General features: G+C 39.8%; 5 protein-coding genes and 2 long non-coding RNA genes across 7 annotated transcripts; 5 read left to right on the plus strand and 2 right to left on the minus strand.

The window, feature by feature from the left end:
* Positions 1-2,320: 2,320 nt before the first annotated feature.
* Positions 2,321-6,799, plus strand: LOC141910655 (solute carrier family 22 member 15-like). Its single transcript, XM_074801370.1, has 10 exons — positions 2,321-2,509; positions 2,658-2,848; positions 3,319-3,549; positions 3,721-4,152; positions 4,387-4,490; positions 4,738-4,872; positions 4,963-5,048; positions 5,676-5,796; positions 5,864-5,936; positions 6,013-6,799. The coding sequence occupies exons 1-10, from the start codon at positions 2,335-2,337 to the stop codon at positions 6,256-6,258; spliced, it is 1,794 nt and encodes a 597-aa protein (XP_074657471.1). The 5' UTR covers positions 2,321-2,334; the 3' UTR covers positions 6,259-6,799.
* Positions 6,800-6,894: 95 nt separating this feature from the next.
* On the plus strand, positions 6,895-11,004 carry LOC141910656 (solute carrier family 22 member 15-like). The gene is made up of 10 exons (XM_074801372.1): positions 6,895-7,366; positions 7,524-7,714; positions 7,967-8,197; positions 8,374-8,805; positions 9,058-9,161; positions 9,421-9,555; positions 9,645-9,730; positions 10,306-10,426; positions 10,524-10,596; positions 10,677-11,004. Exons 1-10 carry the CDS (start codon positions 7,189-7,191, stop codon positions 10,917-10,919), a joined length of 1,794 nt encoding a protein of 597 aa, XP_074657473.1. The 5' UTR covers positions 6,895-7,188; the 3' UTR covers positions 10,920-11,004.
* LOC141910675 (uncharacterized) lies at positions 9,141-10,837 on the minus strand. The gene is made up of 3 exons (XR_012619907.1): positions 10,752-10,837; positions 9,397-9,571; positions 9,141-9,318 (listed from the first exon to the last, which is right to left on the minus strand). It is a non-coding gene; the product is annotated as an uncharacterized LOC141910675 (long non-coding RNA).
* Positions 11,005-12,980: 1,976 nt separating the features above from the next.
* On the plus strand, positions 12,981-13,931 carry LOC141910614 (solute carrier family 22 member 20-like). The gene is made up of 4 exons (XM_074801307.1): positions 12,981-13,158; positions 13,316-13,506; positions 13,766-13,885; positions 13,917-13,931. The coding sequence occupies exons 1-4, from the start codon at positions 12,981-12,983 to the stop codon at positions 13,929-13,931; spliced, it is 504 nt and encodes a 167-aa protein (XP_074657408.1).
* LOC141910668 (solute carrier family 22 member 15-like) lies at positions 13,907-16,216 on the plus strand. The gene is made up of 7 exons (XM_074801383.1): positions 13,907-13,996; positions 14,270-14,373; positions 14,633-14,767; positions 14,857-14,942; positions 15,518-15,638; positions 15,736-15,808; positions 15,889-16,216. The coding sequence occupies exons 1-7, from the start codon at positions 13,955-13,957 to the stop codon at positions 16,129-16,131; spliced, it is 804 nt and encodes a 267-aa protein (XP_074657484.1). The 5' UTR covers positions 13,907-13,954; the 3' UTR covers positions 16,132-16,216.
* On the minus strand, positions 14,252-16,049 carry LOC141910676 (uncharacterized). The gene is made up of 3 exons (XR_012619908.1): positions 15,964-16,049; positions 14,609-14,783; positions 14,252-14,530 (listed from the first exon to the last, which is right to left on the minus strand). It is a non-coding gene; the product is annotated as an uncharacterized LOC141910676 (long non-coding RNA).
* A 1,748-nt stretch (positions 16,217-17,964) lies between the features above and the next one.
* Positions 17,965-20,730, plus strand: LOC141910615 (solute carrier family 22 member 21-like). The gene is made up of 8 exons (XM_074801308.1): positions 17,965-18,021; positions 18,153-18,370; positions 18,528-18,718; positions 18,978-19,208; positions 19,388-19,819; positions 20,041-20,144; positions 20,398-20,532; positions 20,622-20,730. The coding sequence occupies exons 2-8, from the start codon at positions 18,193-18,195 to the stop codon at positions 20,728-20,730; spliced, it is 1,380 nt and encodes a 459-aa protein (XP_074657409.1). The 5' UTR covers positions 17,965-18,021; positions 18,153-18,192.
* The last annotated feature ends 29 nt before the right edge of the window (positions 20,731-20,759 follow it).

Below are 20,759 nucleotides of genomic sequence, written 5' to 3' on the forward strand. Positions count from 1 at the left end.
AAGTTTATAACGGGCACGGGAGACCTGCGATGGGAGCTTGTGCTCTCGTCTGCATGCTCTGCCATTTCAGCCCATGAGAAACCTATATCTATATTCGCAATAACCAGTTTACCTTTCAGCGTGGGAATATCTACCGACAGAACGGCTTCAATACCGAAACAGCGCCTCATCTTTTTCCAAGAGTAATTGAATTTGTAAATTCCATTAATCGTGATATTAGCATCGGGAAGAGGACCTACTGATTTGATCGAGTAAGGACATGCGTTGTTTGTGGTCCCACCGATTTTCAAAAAATCGTCGCTACATTGCAGCGTTTTCGACGTTTTCGAAACCGAATCGCAATGAGTCCCGATTAAATCTCCTGATTTAACCGGTATCTGCTGTTCGACCGGGATGTCGAAAGTTGTCTGTCCGGCCGAGCCGTTTGACAGACGATTTTTACCAATCAGTTTGAAATTATTACCGCCTTGATAGCGCCACACTGCGGCGAAAGTTTGAGGTGTCGTGTGGACGCTCTCCTCATCAGTACGGTTGAATTTCCAAGCGACGATTGTCCCGTCGCACGTGATCGGGTTTTCAAATTGTACAACGGTCGTGCACTGGTAACTGCGATCCAGAACAGTCATTCCATCGTGGTTTCTCACTGTCGATGTGCAAAATTGTTCAGCATCACCTATAGAAAAAAAACAGCACATAATATGAACGATCGTGCCCTCAGCCTGCTGCATCAGCGAGGTTTCTTCATGACCTAAGACCTTTATCTTAGTCCATACGCGAATTCGAGCCTAGGAGAACGAGCTGAAAGCCTCCAAATAGTGGCCCTAATGAGAGCCCCGGGTCTTCCGGACATGGCAGGACAGACGCGATCCCAGATGATTCTTAAAATGACCTTGATCTCGCAATCTTGCCATCGTAACTGACGCCCCAAAATGGCGGCAATTACGTAGATATAACGGCAATTCCGTAGATATTAACGAATTGCAACGTCCTGGAGGAAGTGACGTCAACCCGTTATATAACGCAAATGATTCAAATTCTAACCCCTTCTTCCGGTCGCCAGCTCGAATGACGTCACTTCCGACCACCTTATTTGATGACGTCAGTGACACCCAGTGACGTCATTTCCTGTTTCTCACTCACTCACCCGAACCCACCGAGTCGGGTACCCTAAATAGTCCTCTTCAGGATTACATCGGAATATTTCTATTCTATTGGGAATTACTTCAAATTCAATCTTCAGAAAAACAAATTGGCGTCAATCTGATAGCATATTGACCCCCACACTACGAATAAAAAGAGTCCGTAATCATAGACATTTCCATAATTCGGACTGCGTTCAAAACTGTGGATCGAACTGGGTCTAGAGGAACTGGATTCAGAATATTTTGAACGTTAGCCCTAATGAGTTGAGTGAGCGAAGGCTCTGATGATCGCATGACGCAGGAAAAATCAACACAACCAAATACGAAATATCCGCTTATCCTTACCTTGTGGCCTAGCAACTCTTATCAGTAAAATAATCCACACCAATAGATGGCGTTTCGGTAACCGACGCAAAATGCTATAAAACATTGTTAAACACAGTTTACTGTCGGCAGACGAAATCGTTATGATTTTCACTTACATAAACGGCGACATTTTAACCGATTATTCTCCATTAACTTTATTCATTAAAATCCCCTAACAATAGCAGCCTGTCGCATTCATACAATATGCGCTTAACGCCAATAAATGAGCTTTTGTCAAGCGCTCCTGGATTATTCGTCAAAATGCCGCTGATGTTGATTGGTATCGCTTATAGTTTCGCGATGAGAAAGTTAATTGACTCACAGTCGAGTAAATATAATCAGAAGCCTCTGAGCAATCATTGAAACCAATCGACGCCGTTTCGTTCCGTATGAAAGCGTCTCATAGAAATTGAGAAATTGTCGATAGATTTCAATTGAATCCGAAAGAAATCCGGCTCCGTTGACGATTGATTTTCAATGAAGCATGGGTCGTTCAAGGATTTGTTATCGTTTCGTGCCCGGTGAAATGATGCCATTACAAAAAACGGTGATCCGATTCCGAAACATTTCAATCACATGAACGTACGAGTTACGCGTTGCATGAAATGCTTTTAGCGCGCTAATGAATCTAAACATGCAGATTAAATGTATTTAATGCGTTGAAGAGTGTTTCGTAACAAATGTATTCATCATTAGCATAACAACGTCATGCCTTTGTCAGCTAAGCTGGTTTTTATTTTCATCCTATTCAAATTAGATTATACTCTAAAATGTTATATCCAGATGTGCGATCGCATAGTATAGACACCTTTCGTCGAATTCAGTTATGGCGACTGACGGGTCCTCGGTTGGTGAAGGTACCGTTATTTATATCTCCGAGGTTGATAATGTTTTGAAAGCCGTATCGATGTACGGTAAACGATGGGTGTACACGACTTGTGCGATGTTGTCGGTTTCTACCTCAGTGACAGCTTGGCATGTATTCGCAATCGTGTTTATTGGTAAGTTTATTCACCAAGGCCGCGGCATTTTATATCTAAATTGAGGATAGGAATGAAATTGAATATATCATCTAGACCGGACAGATTTTGTTTGCAATTGTTATTATTTTCGAATTTGCAAATGAATTACAACGTATCGTCGCAACAGGTGGACTTCCCGATGACTATCACTGTCGAGTGGGCGCCAATCAATCGATACCTCAGATTTATAAAGATGGTAAATGGACGAATGATAAATGTCGTATGTACAAGAATGAATCTAGTGGTGATAATCAGACGATACCGTGTAATAATGGATGGGTTTATTATACCGATTATCAAAGCACCATCGTAACTGAGGTAGTGTAAACATTATCAGCGACCAGCAATCTCTCTTGCGCTTGGAATCTACAAATGCTTATTCTGTTGATTAGTTGAAGAAATATCACCAAATATTTATGTCCCACTAGATTTGCAGTGACCCGCAAAATGTCCATTTCTTTGCTTGGTTGGGAAACCTTTTGACACCACTGTACTAGTCTGGTCCGCTCGTTAAGACCCCGTTTCAATAATTCAACGGCTACTTGCAACTGGTTGAGCAATAGCCATTATTAAACCTTATTAAATCTTCTGTAGGCTGTTGCCTCGTTGAGTGCGGTCACTATATGGACGTCCTCGCTTGCCAGGGTTTTATTGCCTCCAGATCCTGGCAAGCGATGAAGCTATAGGTCAACTTCCACTGAACGCAGATGCAAACCTAATTTCAAATCCGAAGAAACGAATGAAATTATAGCTGTATTTTTCTAGACGTTGAATGTTTCTGCTTGCAGTGGGATCTGGTGTGTGACAGGGACTATTTACCTCAAATGGCGCAGACTATTTTTGTCGTCGGTACTTTGGTCGGAGCCGGAAGTCTGTCGCCGTTAGCTGATTGGTTTGGACGCAAAGCGGTCCACATCGCTTCGCAGATAGGAATCGCAGTTTTTGGAATTGTAGTGATATTCTCACCTAATTACACAGTATTTGCCGTGATGAGATTTCTATCCGGAATTTGTCAACAGGTTTGAATTGAATTCATGAATTATTGGATCCAGTTTAACAGTTCTATGTGAAAATTTGACTCCTTGAGACAAAATATGAAGCTGTGTTATTTGTGTTCAATAATGGGCCATCAAAATTCCATCTGATAAACGATTCTTTCCTCTATTTGATAATGATTATATCTATTCCAGGGTATCGCACTGACCGGAAATGTTATGACTTTCGAATTGTTCGATAAAAATGTTAGATACCTATTCATTCTTGCGTTAACGGTCGCCTGGTCATTAATGGTCGCGTCGCTCGCCGCGTTCGCCTTCTTAGTTCGAGATTGGAAGCATTTACAACTGCTGATCTCGATTCCGGGATTATTAGCAATTTTCGGTATTTGTTGTCTTACCGAATCGATACCGTGGCTGATCGGCCGAGGTCGAATCGTCGAGGCCGAAGAGATTCTACGCAAAGTAACGAAAGGTCCCGAGATCAAACTGTCGGTTCGGGATTGCGGATTTCAGGAAGAAGTGACATCGAATATAAGAAGAGAAAAGACTTTGAAAACCGAAATAACGAAACGGATGAAAACTTTGAAACTAAAATGCTGCAAACCAAAACGGAAGTCTCACACAGTACGTAATTTTGTCTATCCAAATTCACACTTACGTGTCCCGTGTTGGTCACAAATTGAAGACGTTTCAGAACTAAAATTTTGAACATTTCATTGAAGCCTAGATGTAAACTAGCATCATTCCCGTTGATATAAAATATCTTAGATGGATTTGATTATGCGTAGCAAATTCCTATAGATACCTATAGTCAACATACCTAGATTATATAATTGAGTTGAAGATATCTTTTTGTAGCGTGCGCCCCCTGCTGGCAGTGTGGATAAAAAGCGCGAAACTTTGTGGGACCAGTTGAAACATCCTCGTTTACGTTGGTATTCAATAATCATGTGTCTAATGTGGTAAGTCCCTAGAACTCTTGCCGCTTTTAAGCTCCGCAGTGACCAAAGCTGCTCAGTGGGATAAGGCAAGATGTCGTTACATCGTGCCGAAAGACAATCGGGTTCGAGTCCTGTTGGCTGCGTACATTGTGTCAACTTCAAAAGGAGTTGGTCCCGTCGTTAATCTAAATGAACAATCCTGTTTAGTTTCTGGAAATGAAGATCCAAACGTTGTGAAATTGTTATTTTGGAAGATTATCTTGAACAGGTTGAATTCATCGATTGCTTATTACGGAATTACTTTGAGCGCCACGTCTCTAGTCGGAAACAGATATCTGAATTTCGGTTTGGTCGCGCTCGCCGAAGCTCCGACTTTCATCTACACAAGCATCGCGTCGACAAAGTAAGATTCCTAGAAAGTATGGATTTCTCTAAAATTGAATTGAATAAATACGCCATGAATTCTTTTATCCTTCATCTTATTTTCTTGTAGAATTGGTCGTCGTATTGCGTCATCTTTTGCCCAGGTCGCTGCAGGAATTGCGCTCATTACAGTGGTTTTCATTCCAAAATCATTGTGTAAGATTATATTTAACTCATTGACTAATTGAGCTTTAAGCTTTTATATTGTTCATAGTGCTCGGAATTGAAAATGGTCTAAAAAAATCATATAAACGGTTAAGTGGATTTTCAAATATTTTTTGATAGTGTCTCTGTTAACTCGACTGCGTTGTACATAGCCTGAGTGTCGGAAAGGAAAACATGGTCAATCGCTTCAGAAATTGCTAATTTTAATCCACTGCAGAACCGTTAAACAACCTACTTTCGAGGTTCAGTTGTATGATACATGTATATAGTGCAAGTATATCATGTTTCGTAGCATAACTATAGGAACTCGAAACATCACAGTGAGATTTCACAACACGGATTCTATTCTGGATACAGGGAGCAAACATCGAAAACGTCGTTAGGCCATTTTTCGATTGTGACGCCACTTTTAGAGGAACAAGCTAAAAACAAGGATGTTTTATGGTTTCATAATAATACCGTCCCAACTTTCGAAAAAAAGATATTTTATTTAAGATACTTCTTCGTCCTAAGTTGATAATGATTTCATTTGAGATTTTTGACGAATGTTTTATACAAATCATCGAATATTTCTTTACACAAACAACGCTAAGAATATAGTTTTCTTTTTCATTGAAGCCAATGGAACGAGTTTAGCACCGTTAATCCTCACTTTAACAATGGTGGGGATGTATTTAATATCGTGTTCGTTTTCATTGGCATATCTGTACGGCAAGGAAATCTATCCGACCAGTACCAGGTAAAACAATGCCAACTTCTTCAACCGTTAATGAATGTGTTTGGTGATTCGTTTTCCTTTTTTTTAGAAATAGTGGAATGGGTTTGTCTTCCGTTTGTGCTAGAGTTGGAGGAATGTTGGCGCCGTTTGCAGGATATATGGTCTGTAATATTGAAGAACAAGCCTTTGTCACTGATTGAGTTCAATTCGTTTATTAGGCTTTTATTGCTGTTGTAGGTAACTAAGATTTACTGGTTTCCGGGAGTATTTCTAGGCTCTATATCTATAATCATCGGTCTACTGGTATTATACCTTCCTGAACCGCTTGGACGTCCAATACCGCAGAAAATCGCGGACATGGATTCCTGGACGCGTCAACGATATCGACCGCCAACAGACGACAACATGGCCGACGAGCAACTTCCGGCGTTATTGAAAGAACGTGAACAAGAGGAAGATGGTCGAAATAACTCCGTTGTTTAGTCCTGGGTTTTATTCATTTCTGAAAAACCGATTTGTTGATTCAAATTATTAGTTCAATTTATTTTATTTCAAATGTATGACTCATATATACATATACCTATAATAGAAAATATATTTCATAAATTTCTTTCGCTGATTGATTGTGGAATTAGTAGTAACATAGTTTATATATCACTGATAGAGACACGATTCTGAGAGACTATGGAGCCCGTCCGGTTGTGACACGGTGAAAAATAAGTATATCTTTTTTTCGTTCGAACGAAATTTTTTGGTAGGAACGAAATCTGTTTCGTTCGAACGAAATGTTTTTTCGTGGGAACAAACTAGTCATTTTGACAGAAAGAAATATATTTTTAATGATAGGCTATTCCCCTTCGAACTTTTCGTTCGAACGAAAGGATGATTTGGTTCCAACGAAAAACTTTTCGTTGCCACGAAAAGAGTATTTCGTTCCAACGAAAACCATTTCGTTCAAACGAGACATATTTCGTTCCCACGAAGGACATTTCGTTTGAACGAAAAGATTATTTCTTTCCCACGAAAACAATATACATCTTTTTTTACCATGTCACCTCCGGGGTTTCTTAAGAGCCATATCGATTAACGGTAAATGATGCTGCTTTCCCTACAGCTTGTCATTTCACCAACAGCTTACGTATTGGACGTATCGCTGGGAAAGATTAGATGAAATTAGGTTAAATGATGATTAGAATACAAAAGCAATGACTTCCCGTCGTCAATGAATATAATCATGAGTAATGGTTTAAATGTATTTATATGAAGAGTATTTCGTAATGTATACGCATTTACCATTAGCATAACAACTGCCTTTGTCAGCTTGGGTTCTTTTTAAATTTTCATCCTATTTGAATTAGATTATATTCCAATAGGTTATATCCAGACAGTTGACGCCTTCCATCGAATTCAGTAATGGCGACTGACGGGTCCTCGGTTGGTGAAGGTACCGTAATTTATATCTCCGAAGTGGACAACGTTTTGAAAGCCGTATCGATTTACGGGAAACGATGGTTGTACACGACTTACGCGATGTTGTCGGTTTCGACTTGCTCACTGACTGCTTTCCACATGTTCGCAATCGCTTTTATAGGTAAATTTATCCACTAAGGCCGCGCTATATATAAAAATTAGATTGAGGATAATAATAAAGTTGAATGTATCATCTAGATCGGATAGATTTTATTTGCGAATATTTCTTCCTCGAATTTTGTAATTCGCAAATGAATTTCAACGTATCGTCGCAACAGGTGGACTTCCCGATGACTATCACTGTCGAGTGGGCGCCAATCAATCGATACCTCAGATTTATAAAGATGGTAAATGGACGAATGATAAATGTCGTATGTACAAGAATGAATCTAGTGGTGATAATCAGACGATACCGTGTAATAATGGATGGGTTTATTATACCGATTATGAAAGCACCATCGTTACCGAGGTAGGGACATTATCAGTGATCAGTCTATTGCGTTTGAAATAAACAAATGTACACTTTTCTGCTTCGGCGGGTGTGATCACTATACGGTCATCCTCGCTTGCCAGTGTTTGATTGCCTCCAAAACCTGGCAAGCGAGGATGCTATAGTTCAACTCCAACAAACTTAGCTGCAAAACTTAATTAATTCAAAATCCGAAGAAACGATGAAATTATAGCTCCATTTTTTCAGAAGTTTCTTACTTTCTGCTTGCAGTGGGATCTGGTGTGTGACAGGGACTATTTACCTCAAATGGCGCAGACTATTTTTTTCGTCGGTACTTTGGTCGGAGCCGGAAGTCTGTCGCCGTTAGCTGATTGGTTGGGACGTAAAACGGTCCACATCGGCTCACTGATTGGAATCGCAGTTTTTGGAATTGTAGTGATATTTTCACCCAATTATACAATGTTTGCCGTGATGAGATTTCTATCCGGAATTTGTCAACAGGTTTGAATTTCATAAATTTCACGATCCAGTTAAACCCAGTTATAGGTTAAGATTTCACCCGACTAGAGCCAAATTGTGGAGCTGGTATCATTTCTCCGTGTTTAACTATGGGTCATCTAAGTTCCTTCTGATAAATGATTCCGTTTTCAATTTGATTATGATTATATCTATTCTAGGGTATCGCACTGTCTGGGAATGTTATGGTTTTTGAAATGTTCCATAAAAAGAATAGATACCTATTCACTCTCGCGTTAACAATCGGCTGGTCATTAATGGTCGTGTTGCTTGCAGTGTTCGCCTTCTTAGTTCGAGATTGGAAGCATTTACAACTGCTGATCTCGATTCCGGGTTTATTAGCAATTTTCGGTATTTGTTGTCTTACCGAATCGATACCGTGGCTGATCGGCCGAGGTCGAATCGTCGAGGCCGAACAGATTTTAAGGAAAGTAACGAAAGGTCCCGAGATCAAACTGTCGGTTCCGGGTGACGGATTTCCAGAAGAAGTGACATCGAATATAAGAAGAAAAAAGAGTTTGAAAACTGAAATAACGAAACGGATGAAAACTTTGAGACGAAAATGTTGCGAATCAAAACGGAATTCTCACTCTGTACGTAATTTTGTCTATCCAAATTCACACTTACGTGTCCCGTGTTGGTCACAAATTAAAGAAGTCTCAGAACTAAAATTTTGAACATTTCATCGAATCCCAAGCATGCTATGCAACAAGCTAGCACCATTCCCGTTGATATAAAATATTTCAAATAGATTTAATTGTTCGAAGTCTATTCGTATACGCAGATTACTGTTGTCAACATACGTAGGTTTTAAATTAAGTACGTTGGATGATATCTATTTGCAGCGTGCGCCCCCTGCTGGCAGTGTGGATGAAAAGCGCGAAACTTTGTGGGACGTAATGAAACATCCTCGTTTACGTTGGTATTCAATAATCATGTGTCTAATGTGGTAAGCAACTAGAAATCTAACCGCTGTTCAGTTCGGCTGTCATTAAAGGAATGGCCTTTAGTAGCTCGATGGGATAAGGCACGATGTTGTTGCATCGTGCCGAATGACAATTGGGTTCGAGTCCTGATGGCTGCTTACAGTTCGCGGACTGCAACGTCTGAAGAAGAAGGCGGTCCCGTCGTTAATCTAAATGAGCAATCCAATAGGAGGGATCGTAACATAAATTGTTACCTACATTTTGGGAGTCTATCTTCAACAGGTTGAATTCATCGATTGGTTATTACGGAATTACTTTGAGCGCCACGTCTCTAGTCGGAAACAGATATCTGAATTTCAGTTTGGTCGTACTCGCCGAAGCTCCGAATTTCATCTATACAAGTACCATGTCGACAAAGTAGGCAGTGATGATTCTGTAAAAAGTAGAATTCATTCCGAATCAAAATACAAACTAGTCATAGATTTGTTGATCGCCATTATTTATAGGGCTGGTCGTCGTATTGCTTCGTCTATTGCCCAGGTTGCTGGAGGAGTTGCGCTCATCATTGTGGCTTTCATACCAAAAACACTTAGTAAGTTTATATTCAACTCGTAAAGTTAATCTGAATGTGAGATGTAGAATAGCCGCGTTAACCATGCTGTTGGTACGGGTATTGCCTTATAAGTTAAATAGGGTTTTCTGTTGTCTGAAAGTTTAGCCAGGATAATTTTATCTTTGACGGTAGATTATGTTTTGATATTTCAAATCGTAATTGATATTTATTTGCCAGGTCATTTTTAGCTAAGAACACATATATCTGTATATGTTTTATTTCAAACGAAATCAAGCGAACCTGTAGCCTGTCTCCACGTAAACTGCTCTGAAAGTGTTGGATCCTTATCAATCCCTGATTGATCAATCATTAATCTTGTATTTATTCACAAAAAAGTTAAACTCAAATTTTTGGTGTAATTGCCAATGGTTACTTCATGTTTTCAATGAGGACAACAATTCAAACTTAACCGTTTTAGGCTTAAACTTTTTCGTGAAACTGGGCCCTGATGATTATTTTGTGTGAAATTTTTGAGACGTATGTTCTATACAATTTATCGAATATTTATTTATATAAACAACGCGCCAAGTAATTTAGTTTCTTTTTTATTAAAGCGAATGGAACGAGTTTAGCACCGTTAATCCTCACTTTTACAATGATCGGGGTGTATTTCATAACGTGTTCGTTTTCATTGGGACATCTGTACAGCACAGAAATCTATCCGACCAGTACCAGGTAAAACAATGCAAACTTCAAACAAAAATCAACCGTTCATGAAAACCGTTCGGAAAGGTTTCTTGTTTGGTGATTCGTCTTAAGTTCCTTCTTTCAGAAATAGTGGTTTAGGTTTGTCTTCCGTTTGTGCTAGAGTTGGAGGAATGTTGGCGCCGTTTGCGGGATATATGGTCTGTAATATTGAAGAACAAGCCTTTGTCACTGATGAATTGAGTTCAATTCGTTTATTAGGCTTTTATTGCTGTTGTAGATGACGAAGATCTACTGGTTTCCGGGAGTATTTCTAGGCTCTGTATCTATAATCGTCGGTCTACTGGTATTATACCTTCCTGAACCGCTTGGACGTCCAATACCGCAGAAAATCGCCGACATGGATTCCTGGACGCGTCAACGATATCGACCGCCAACAGACAACATGGCCGACGAGCAACTTCCGGCGTTATTGAAAGTACATGAACAAGAGGATGATGGTCGAAATAACTTCGTTGTTTAGTCTTGGGTTTTATTCTTTACTCTCAAACCGATTTTTCAATTCACAACTATTAATTCAATTTAATATCTTATTTGAAATTTATGACTCAGATATACGTATACCGAAAGAATATCTTGTTGTTACGTTTATTTCTTTCGTTGATTGACGTTGAATATCCGCACTTGAAGAACATAACCAACTTATCAGTTGAAACATCGGGCGTTGCGAACGTGTTTGATAATCAGTTCGTTCTCGTTATTTTATTATCATATCAATCGTTGTCCTCGTATATCAGGCGTCTGCGACATTTGTAAACGCTCCGGAGAGATGTCTTACTATACGGTAAGATATATCGATCTGGAGTTTCTCAATCATTGGTTAGTAGTAACGCAGTCTATATCACTGAAGTAGACAATTTTGAGAGACTACGGAGCCCCGTTGGTGACATGGTGAAAAAAAAAATTTCTGCGGGAATGAAATAATCTTTCCGTTCGAACGAAAAGTTCTTCGTGGGAACGAAAAGTTTTTCGTGGGAACGAAATCTTTTTTTATGGTTGATAATTTCCCCTGGCCTACTGTTCCCATGGAGTTAGTAACACAGATTATAAAAGAGATCCGAACCATTCGGCAGTCATCGACTGATTCCATGACTACTTAATATCAATTAATCCGTCATCTACGTTACTAACCGTCATTGTTGATTATAACAGAATGTTTTCTGGATCCAACATTACGTATCTACTTGTGGATCTATCACGGATTTGGAATTATAGAACTGAGTCTTACATCTCAATAAAGTATTACCTCACGTGACCATAGCCCTTGACGTTCATGCATTCTGGTCGAAAACTGTAGCATTCCTCCTTGTGAGAATATCGCTCCCCCCAAAGGGGTATATTTCTGGGCTGGGTTGCAGTCTCAATGAGTCTAGGGGTTGTTATTCTGGGTCAATTTGTAGGGGGTTTATATTGTCTGAGGGGTAATTTTCCAAAAGGGGTTATTGTCTTTGGAAGGCATTTATAGGGACTATCGTCTGGAGGTAATAAGACCGAGTCGTGAGCGTTAGGTTAGGATTTGGATTAGATTCCACAGTGTTCGAATAAAAAAACAATAATTTTCTCTTCACACGTTTTTCGTTTTCAAGGAATAGTTATTTTGTTCCGACGAGAAGATCATTTTGATGCCAACGAAAAACTGTTCGTTCCGACGAAAAGATTATTTCGTTCCCAGGAAAAATATTTCGTTCGAAAGAAAATCTATATTCATCTTTCAACCGTTCACCTCCGGGGCTCCTTAAGAGCCATATTGAATAACGGTAAACGATGCCTTCCCGGCAGGGCCACCTTCGGTTTTCGGAGTTAGTCGACTATAGTCGAACTAAATGAAACCGAATGTCCGTTAGTCGGAACTATAGTCCGGAAATGGTCGACCACGCAATTGAGCACGGTCGCTACAGTTCTGACCTAGGTTCAAGATGCCCGACACTGTGAAATACGTTACGACCGAACTATAGTGTGTTCGGCTATTAGTTCCGACCACTAGTCGACTAGCTACGAAAACCGAACTTGGCCCAGGCTGCCGTTTGATCAACAGCTGTCCCGTTAGATGGCGAATGCGTCAGCTGGCCCAAATTTTAATTAAATTTGATCTAGATTTTTACCTTTCCATATCATTATTCACATAATTTTTTTTTTAAACTTAGATTGTGCATTATGGTTCACATATGGCACAATTTTCAATTCAGCGCTACCTGGTGGATCCTCGCTTGCCACGAGCAGAATCCCGATCCCATTACGACATCTAGAGCGGGATAGCTCGTACAGCATGGGTTCTCTAGTCTACGCTTCTATGATTGGCTATCGTTCTGTGCTCGGTTAAACGATACCAGGTCGCCAATGAATTCAAACACGAGTAATGGTTAATGTATTTATATGAAGAGTATTTGGTAATGTATACGCATTCAACATTAGCATAACAACTGCCTTTGTCAGCTTGGATTTTTTAAATTTTCATCCTATTTGAATTAGATTATATTCTAATAGGTTATATCCTGACAGTTGACGCCTTTCATCGAGTTCAGTAATGGCGACTGACGGGTCCTCGGTTGGTGAAGGTACCGTAATTTATATCTCCGAAGTGGACAACGTTTTGAAAGCCGTATCGATTTACGGTAAACGATGGTTGTACATGACTTACGCGATGTTGTCGGTTTCGACTTGCTCACTGACAGCTTGGCACATGTTCGCAATCGCTTTTATAGGTAAATTCATCCACCATGGCCGCGCTATATATAAAGATTAGATTGAGGATAAAAATGAAGTTGAATGTATAATCTAGAGAAAATAGATTTTATTTGCGAATATTTCTTTCTCGAATTTTAAAATTCACAAATGAATTTCAACGTATCGTCGCAACAGGTGGACTTCCCGATGACTATCACTGTCGAGTGGGCGCCAATCAATCGATACCTCAGATTTATAAAGATGGTAAATGGACGAATGATAAATGTCGTATGTACAAGAATGAATCTAGTGGTGATAATCAGACGATACCGTGTAATAATGGATGGGTTTATTATACCGATTATCAAAGCACCATCGTTACCGAGGTAGGGACATTATCAGTGATCAATAATCTCTCTTGCGTTTGAAATAAACAAATTTACACTTTTCTGCTTCGGCGAGTGTGGTCACTATACGGTCATCCTCGCTTGCCAGTGTTTGATTGCCTCCAAAACCTGGCAAGCGAGGATGCTATAGGCCAACGCCAACAAACTTAGCTGCAAAACTTAATTAATTCAAAATCCGCAGAGAAACGATGAAATTATAGCTCCAATTTTTCAGAAGTTTCTGACTTTCTGCTTGCAGTGGGATCTGGTCTGCGACAGGGACTATTTACCTCAAATGGCGCAGACTATTTTTTTCGTCGGTACTTTGATCGGAGCCGGAAGTCTGTCACCGTTAGCTGATTGGTTGGGGCGTAAAACGGTCCACATCGGTTCACTCATTGGAATCGCAGTTTTTGGAATTGTAGTGATATTTTCACCTAATTACACGATGTTTGCCGTGATGAGATTTCTATCTGGAATTTGTCAACAGGTTTGAATTTCATAAATTTCAGGATCCAGTTTAACCCAGTTTTCGGTTAAGAGTTCACTCGACTATAAATTGTGGAGCTGTGTGCTGGTATCATTTCTCCGTGTTCAACTATAGGTCATCTAAGTTCCTTCTGATAAATGATTCTTTCCTCTATTTGATTATGATTATATCTATTCCAGATTTAATTGTTCGAAGTCTATTCGTATACGCAGATTACTGTTGTCAACATACGTAGGTTTTAAATTAAGTACGTTGGATGATATCTATTTGCAGCGTGCGCCCCCTGCTGGCAGTGTGGATGAAAAGCGCGAAACTTTGTGGGACGTAATGAAACATCCTCGTTTACGTTGGTATTCAATAATCATGTGTCTAATGTGGTAAGCAACTAGAAATCTAACCGCTGTTCAGTTCGGCTGTCATTAAAGGAATGGCCTTTAGTAGCTCGATGGGATAAGGCACGATGTTGTTGCATCGTGCCGAATGACAATTGGGTTCGAGTCCTGATGGCTGCTTACAGTTCGCGGACTGCAACGTCTGAAGAAGAAGGCGGTCCCGTCGTTAATCTAAATGAGCAATCCAATAGGAGGGATCGTAACATAAATTGTTACCTACATTTTGGGAGTCTATCTTCAACAGGTTGAATTCATCGATTGGTTATTACGGAATTACTTTGAGCGCCACGTCTCTAGTCGGAAACAGATATCTGAATTTCAGTTTGGTCGTACTCGCCGAAGCTCCGAATTTCATCTATACAAGTACCATGTCGACAAAGTAGGCAGTGATGATTCTGTAAAAAGTAGAATTCATTCCGAATCAAAATACAAACTAGTCATAGATTTGTTGATCGCCATTATTTATAGGGCTGGTCGTCGTATTGCTTCGTCTATTGCCCAGGTTGCTGGAGGAGTTGCGCTCATCATTGTGGCTTTCATACCAAAAACACTTAGTAAGTTTATATTCAACTCGTAAAGTTAATCTGAATGTGAGATGTAGAATAGCCGCGTTAACCATGCTGTTGGTACGGGTATTGCCTTATAAGTTAAATAGGGTTTTCTGTTGTCTGAAAGTTTAGCCAGGATAATTTTATCTTTGACGGTAGATTATGTTTTGATATTTCAAATCGTAATTGATATTTATTTGCCAGGTCATTTTTAGCTAAGAACACATATATCTGTATATGTTTTATTTCAAACGAAATCAAGCGAACCTGTAGCCTGTCTCCACGTAAACTGCTCTGAAAGTGTTGGATCCTTATCAATCCCTGATTGATCAATCATTAATCTTGTATTTATTCACAAAAAAGTTAAACTCAAATTTTTGGTGTAATTGCCAATGGTTACTTCATGTTTTCAATGAGGACAACAATTCAAACTTAACCGTTTTAGGCTTAAACTTTTTCGTGAAACTGGGCCCTGATGATTATTTTGTGTGAAATTTTTGAGACGTATGTTCTATACAATTTATCGAATATTTATTTATATAAACAACGCGCCAAGTAATTTAGTTTCTTTTTTATTAAAGCGAATGGAACGAGTTTAGCACCGTTAATCCTCACTTTTACAATGATCGGGGTGTATTTCATAACGTGTTCGTTTTCATTGGGACATCTGTACAGCACAGAAATCTATCCGACCAGTACCAGGTAAAACAATGCAAACTTCAAACAAAAATCAACCGTTCATGAAAACCGTTCGGAAAGGTTTCTTGTTTGGTGATTCGTCTTAAGTTCCTTCTTTCAGAAATAGTGGTTTAGGTTTGTCTTCCGTTTGTGCTAGAGTTGGAGGAATGTTGGCGCCGTTTGCGGGATATATGGTCTGTAATATTGAAGAACAAGCCTTTGTCACTGATGAATTGAGTTCAATTCGTTTATTAGGCTTTTATTGCTGTTGTAGATGACGAAGATCTACTGGTTTCCGGGAGTATTTCTAGGCTCTGTATCTATAATCGTCGGTCTACTGGTATTATACCTTCCTGAACCGCTTGGACGTCCAATACCGCAGAAAATCGCCGACATGGATTCCTGGACGCGTCAACGATATCGACCGCCAACAGACAACATGGCCGACGAGCAACTTCCGGCGTTATTGAAAGTACATGAACAAGAGGATGATGGTCGAAATAACTTCGTTGTTTAGTCTTGGGTTTTATTCTTTACTCTCAAACCGATTTTTCAATTCACAACTATTAATTCAATTTAATATCTTATTTGAAATTTATGACTCAGATATACGTATACCGAAAGAATATCTTGTTGTTACGTTTATTTCTTTCGTTGATTGACGTTGAATATCCGCACTTGAAGAACATAACCAACTTATCAGTTGAAACATCGGGCGTTGCGAACGTGTTTGATAATCAGTTCGTTCTCGTTATTTTATTATCATATCAATCGTTGTCCTCGTATATCAGGCGTCTGCGACATTTGTAAACGCTCCGGAGAGATGTCTTACTATACGGTAAGATATATCGATCTGGAGTTTCTCAATCATTGGTTAGTAGTAACGCAGTCTATATCACTGAAGTAGACAATTTTGAGAGACTACGGAGCCCCGTTGGTGACATGGTGAAAAAAAAAATTTCTGCGGGAATGAAATAATCTTTCCGTTCGAACGAAAAGTTCTTCGTGGGAACGAAAAGTTTTTCGTGGGAACGAAATCTTTTTTTATGGTTGATAATTTCCCCTGGCCTACTGTTCCCATGGAGTTAGTAACACAGATTATAAAAGAGATCCGAACCATTCGGCAGTCATCGACTGATTCCATGACTACTTAATATCAATTAATCCGTCATCTACGTTACTAACCGTCATTGTTGATTATAACAGAATGTTTTCTGGATCCAACATTACGTATCTACTTGTGGATCTATCACGGATTTGGAATTATAGAACTGAGTCTTACATCTCAATAAAGTATTACCTCACGTGACCATAGCCCTTGACGTTCATGCATTCTGGTCGAAAACTGTAGCATTCCTCCTTGTGAGAATATCGCTCCCCCCAAAGGGGTATATTTCTGGGCTGGGTTGCAGTCTCAATGAGTCTAGGGGTTGTTATTCTGGGTCAATTTGTAGGGGGTTTATATTGTCTGAGGGGTAATTTTCCAAAAGGGGTTATTGTCTTTGGAAGGCATTTATAGGGACTATCGTCTGGAGGTAACAAGACTGAGTCGTGAGCGTTAGGTTAGGATTTGGATTAGATTCCACAGTGTTCGAATAAAAAAACAATAATTTTCTCTTCACACGTTTTTCGTTTTCAAGGAATAGTTATTTTGTTCCGACGAGAAGATCATTTTGATGCCAACGAAAAACTGTTCGTTCCGACGAAAAGATTATTTCGTTCCCAGGAAAAATATTTCGTTCGAAAGAAAATCTATATTCATCTTTCAACCGTTCACCTCCGGGGCTCCTTAAGAGCCATATCGAATAACGGTAAACGATGCCTTCCCGGCAGTGCCACCTTCGGTTTTCGGAGTTAGTCGACTATAGTCGAACTAAATGAAACCGAATGTCCGTTAGTCGGAACTATAGTCCGGAAATGGTCGACCACGCAATTGAGCACGGTCGCTACAGTTCGGACCTAGGTTCAAGATGGCCGACACTGTGAAATACGTTACGACCGAACTATAGTGTGTTCGGCTATTTGTTCCGACCACTAGTCGACTTGCTACGAAAACCGAAGTTGGCCCAGGCTGCCGTTTGATCAACAGCTGTCCCGTTAGATGGCGAGTGCGTCAGCTGGCCCAAATTCTAATTAAATTTGATCTAGATTTTTACCTTTCCATATCATTATTCACATAATTTTTTTTTTAAACTTCGATTGTGCATTATGGTTCACATATGGCACAATTTTCAATTCAGCGCTACCTGGTGGATCCTCGCTTGCCACGAGCAGAATCCCGATCCCATTACGACATCTAGAGCGGGATAGCTCGTACAGCATGGGTTCTCTAGTCTACGCTTCTATGATTGGCTATCGTTCTGTGCTCGGTTAAACGATACCAGGTCGCCAATGAATTCAAACACGAGTAATGGTTAATGTATTTATATGAAAAGTATTTGGTAATGTATACGCATTCACCATTAGTATAACAACTGCCTTTGTCAGCTTGGATTTTTTAAATTTTCATCCTATTTGAATTAGTTTATATTCTTATAGGTTATATCCAGACAGTTGACGCCTTTCATCGAGTTCAGTAATGGCGACTGACGGGTCCTCGGTTGGTGAAGGTACTGTAATTTATATCTCCGAAGCGGACAACGTTTTGAAAGCCGTATCGATTTACGGGAAACGATGGTTGTACACGACTTACGCGATGTTGTCGGTTTCGACTTGCTCACTGACAGCTTGGCACATGTTCGCAATCGCTTTTATAGGTAAATTCATCCACCATGGCCGCGCTATATATAAAGATTAGATTGAGGATAAAAATGAAGTTGAATGTATAATCTAGAGAAAATAGATTTTATTTGCGAATATTTCTTTCTCGAATTTTAAAATTCACAAATGAATTTCAACGTATCGTCGCAACAGGTGGACTTCCCGATGACTATCACTGTCGAGTGGGCGCCAATCAATCGATACCTCAGATTTATAAAGATGGTAAATGGACGAATGATAAATGTCGTATGTACAAGAATGAATCTAGTGGTGATAATCAGACGATACCGTGTAATAATGGATGGGTTTATTATACCGATTATCAAAGCACCATCGTTACCGAGGTAGGGACATTATCAGTGATCAATAATCTCTCTTGCGTTTGAAATAAACAAATTTACACTTTTCTGCTTCGGCGAGTGTGGTCACTATACCGCCATCCTCGCTTGCCAGTGTTTGATTGCCTCCAAAACCTGGCAAGCGAGGATGCTATAGGCCAACGCCAACAAACTTAGCTGCAAAACTTAATTAATTCAAAATCCGCAGAGAAACGATGAAATTATAGCTCCAATTTTTCAGAAGTTTCTGACTTTCTGCTTGCAGTGGGATCTGGTCTGCGACAGGGACTATTTACCTCAAATGGCGCAGACTATTTTTTTCGTCGGTACTTTGATCGGAGCCGGAAGTCTGTCACCGTTAGCTGATTGGTTGGGGCGTAAAACGGTCCACATCGGTTCACTGATTGGAATCGCAGTTTTTGGAATTGTAGTGATATTTTCACCTAATTACACGATGTTTGCCGTGATGAGATTTCTATCTGGAATTTGTCAACAGGTTTGAATTTCATAAATTTCAGGATCCAGTTTAACCCAGTTTTCGGTTAAGAGTTCACTCGACTATAAATTGTGGAGCTGTGTGCTGGTATAATTTCTCCGTGTTTAACTATAGGTCATCTAAGTTCCTTCTGATAAATGATTCTTTCCTCTATTTGATTATGATTATATCTATTCCAGGGTATCGCGCTGTCTGGAGGTGTTATGGTTTTTGAATTGTTCCATAAAACGAATAGATACCTATTCTGTCTTGCTTTAACGTTCGCCTGGTCATTTATGGTCGTGTTGCTGGCAGCGTTCGCCTTCTTAGTTCGAGATTGGAAGCATTTACAACTCCTGATCTCGATTCCGGGATTATTAGCAATTTTCGGTATTTGTTGTCTTACCGAATCGATACCCTGGCTGATCGGCCGAGGTCGAATCGCCGAGACCGAACAGATTCTACGGAAAGTAACGAACGGTGCCGAGATCAAACTGTCGGTTCCGGGTGACGGATTTCCGGAAGAAGTGACATCGAATATAAGAAGAAAAAAGAGTTTGAAAACTGACATAACGAAATGGATGAAAACTTTGGGACGAAAACGTTGCAAACCAAAACGAAATTCTCACACAGTACGTAATTCACACTTACGTGTCCCGTGTTGGTCACAAATTGAAGAAGTCTCAGAACTAAAATTTTGAACATTTCATCGAATCCGGTGTACACTAATACACTAGCAGAATCCCTGTTGACATAAAATATTTGAAATAGATTAAATGGTTTGAAGTCTATTGCTATAGATTACTTTAGTCAAGTTAAGTTGTACATTAAGTAGGATGATATCTATTTGCAGCGTGCGCCCCCTACTGGCAGTGTGGAGGAAAAGCGCGAAACTTTGTTGGACGTGATGAAACATCCTCGTTTACGTTGGTATTCAATAATCATATGTCTAATGTGGTAAGCAACTAGAAATCTAACCGCTGTTAAACTGTGCTGTGACCGAAGAAATGGCCTTACAGCTCAATGGGATGAGGCACGAAGTCGTTGTAATCGGGTTCGAATCCTGCTGGCTGCTTACAGCGCGCGCTTCAACCTCAGAAGGTGTTGGTCCCGTCGTTAATCTTAGTAAACAACCCAATAGGATTTATCTTGGAAAACCAAGATTTGAACGTAATTTAAATTGTTATATATTAGAGTGTATCTTGAACAGGTTGAATTCATCGATTGCTTATTACGGAATTACTTTGAGCGCCACGTCTCTAGTCGGAAACAGATATCTGAATTTCGGTTTGGTCGCGCTCGCCGAAGCTCCGACTTTCATTTACACAAGTACCATGTCGACAAAGTAGGCAGTGATGATTCTGTAAAAAGTACATTTCATTCTGGATCAAAATACAAACAAGTCATAGATTTGTTGATCGCCATTATTTATAGGGCTGGTCGTCGTATTGCATCATCTATTGCCCAGGTTGCTGGAGGAATTGCGCTCATCATTGTGGCTTTCATACCAAAAACACTTAGTAAGTTTATATTCAACTCGTAAAGTTAATCTGAATATGAGATGTAGAATAG

The sequence above is a fragment of the Tubulanus polymorphus genome, chromosome 9 (genome assembly GCF_964204645.1).
Source record: "Tubulanus polymorphus chromosome 9, tnTubPoly1.2, whole genome shotgun sequence".
In the NCBI taxonomy this organism is placed as follows: domain Eukaryota; kingdom Metazoa; phylum Nemertea; class Palaeonemertea; order Tubulaniformes; family Tubulanidae; genus Tubulanus; species Tubulanus polymorphus.

Coding starts and splice junctions, on each gene's coding strand:
- LOC141910615 (XM_074801308.1), top strand. CDS start 18,193: ATGGCGACTGACGGGTCCTCGGTTGGTGAAGGTACTGTAATTTATATC. Junction 19,209..19,387: donor TATCTGGAATTTGTCAACAG/GTTTGAATTTCA, acceptor TATCTATTCCAG/GGTATCGCGCTGTCTGGAGG. Junction 19,820..20,040: donor CAAAACGAAATTCTCACACA/GTACGTAATTCA, acceptor ATCTATTTGCAG/CGTGCGCCCCCTACTGGCAG.
- LOC141910656 (XM_074801372.1), top strand. CDS start 7,189: ATGGCGACTGACGGGTCCTCGGTTGGTGAAGGTACCGTAATTTATATC. Junction 8,806..9,057: donor CAAAACGGAATTCTCACTCT/GTACGTAATTTT, acceptor ATCTATTTGCAG/CGTGCGCCCCCTGCTGGCAG. Junction 9,731..10,305: donor TTTCATACCAAAAACACTTA/GTAAGTTTATAT, acceptor TTTTTATTAAAG/CGAATGGAACGAGTTTAGCA.
- LOC141910614 (XM_074801307.1), top strand. CDS start 12,981: ATGGCGACTGACGGGTCCTCGGTTGGTGAAGGTACCGTAATTTATATC. Junction 13,159..13,315: donor GTTCGCAATCGCTTTTATAG/GTAAATTCATCC, acceptor TCGTCGCAACAG/GTGGACTTCCCGATGACTAT. Junction 13,507..13,765: donor AAAGCACCATCGTTACCGAG/GTAGGGACATTA, acceptor TTCTGCTTGCAG/TGGGATCTGGTCTGCGACAG.
- LOC141910668 (XM_074801383.1), top strand. CDS start 13,955: ATGTTTGCCGTGATGAGATTTCTATCTGGAATTTGTCAACAG. Junction 14,768..14,856: donor ACAAGTACCATGTCGACAAA/GTAGGCAGTGAT, acceptor CATTATTTATAG/GGCTGGTCGTCGTATTGCTT. Junction 15,809..15,888: donor CGCCGTTTGCGGGATATATG/GTCTGTAATATT, acceptor TTGCTGTTGTAG/ATGACGAAGATCTACTGGTT.
- LOC141910655 (XM_074801370.1), top strand. CDS start 2,335: ATGGCGACTGACGGGTCCTCGGTTGGTGAAGGTACCGTTATTTATATC. Junction 2,849..3,318: donor AAAGCACCATCGTAACTGAG/GTAGTGTAAACA, acceptor TTCTGCTTGCAG/TGGGATCTGGTGTGTGACAG. Junction 5,049..5,675: donor TTTCATTCCAAAATCATTGT/GTAAGATTATAT, acceptor TTTTCATTGAAG/CCAATGGAACGAGTTTAGCA.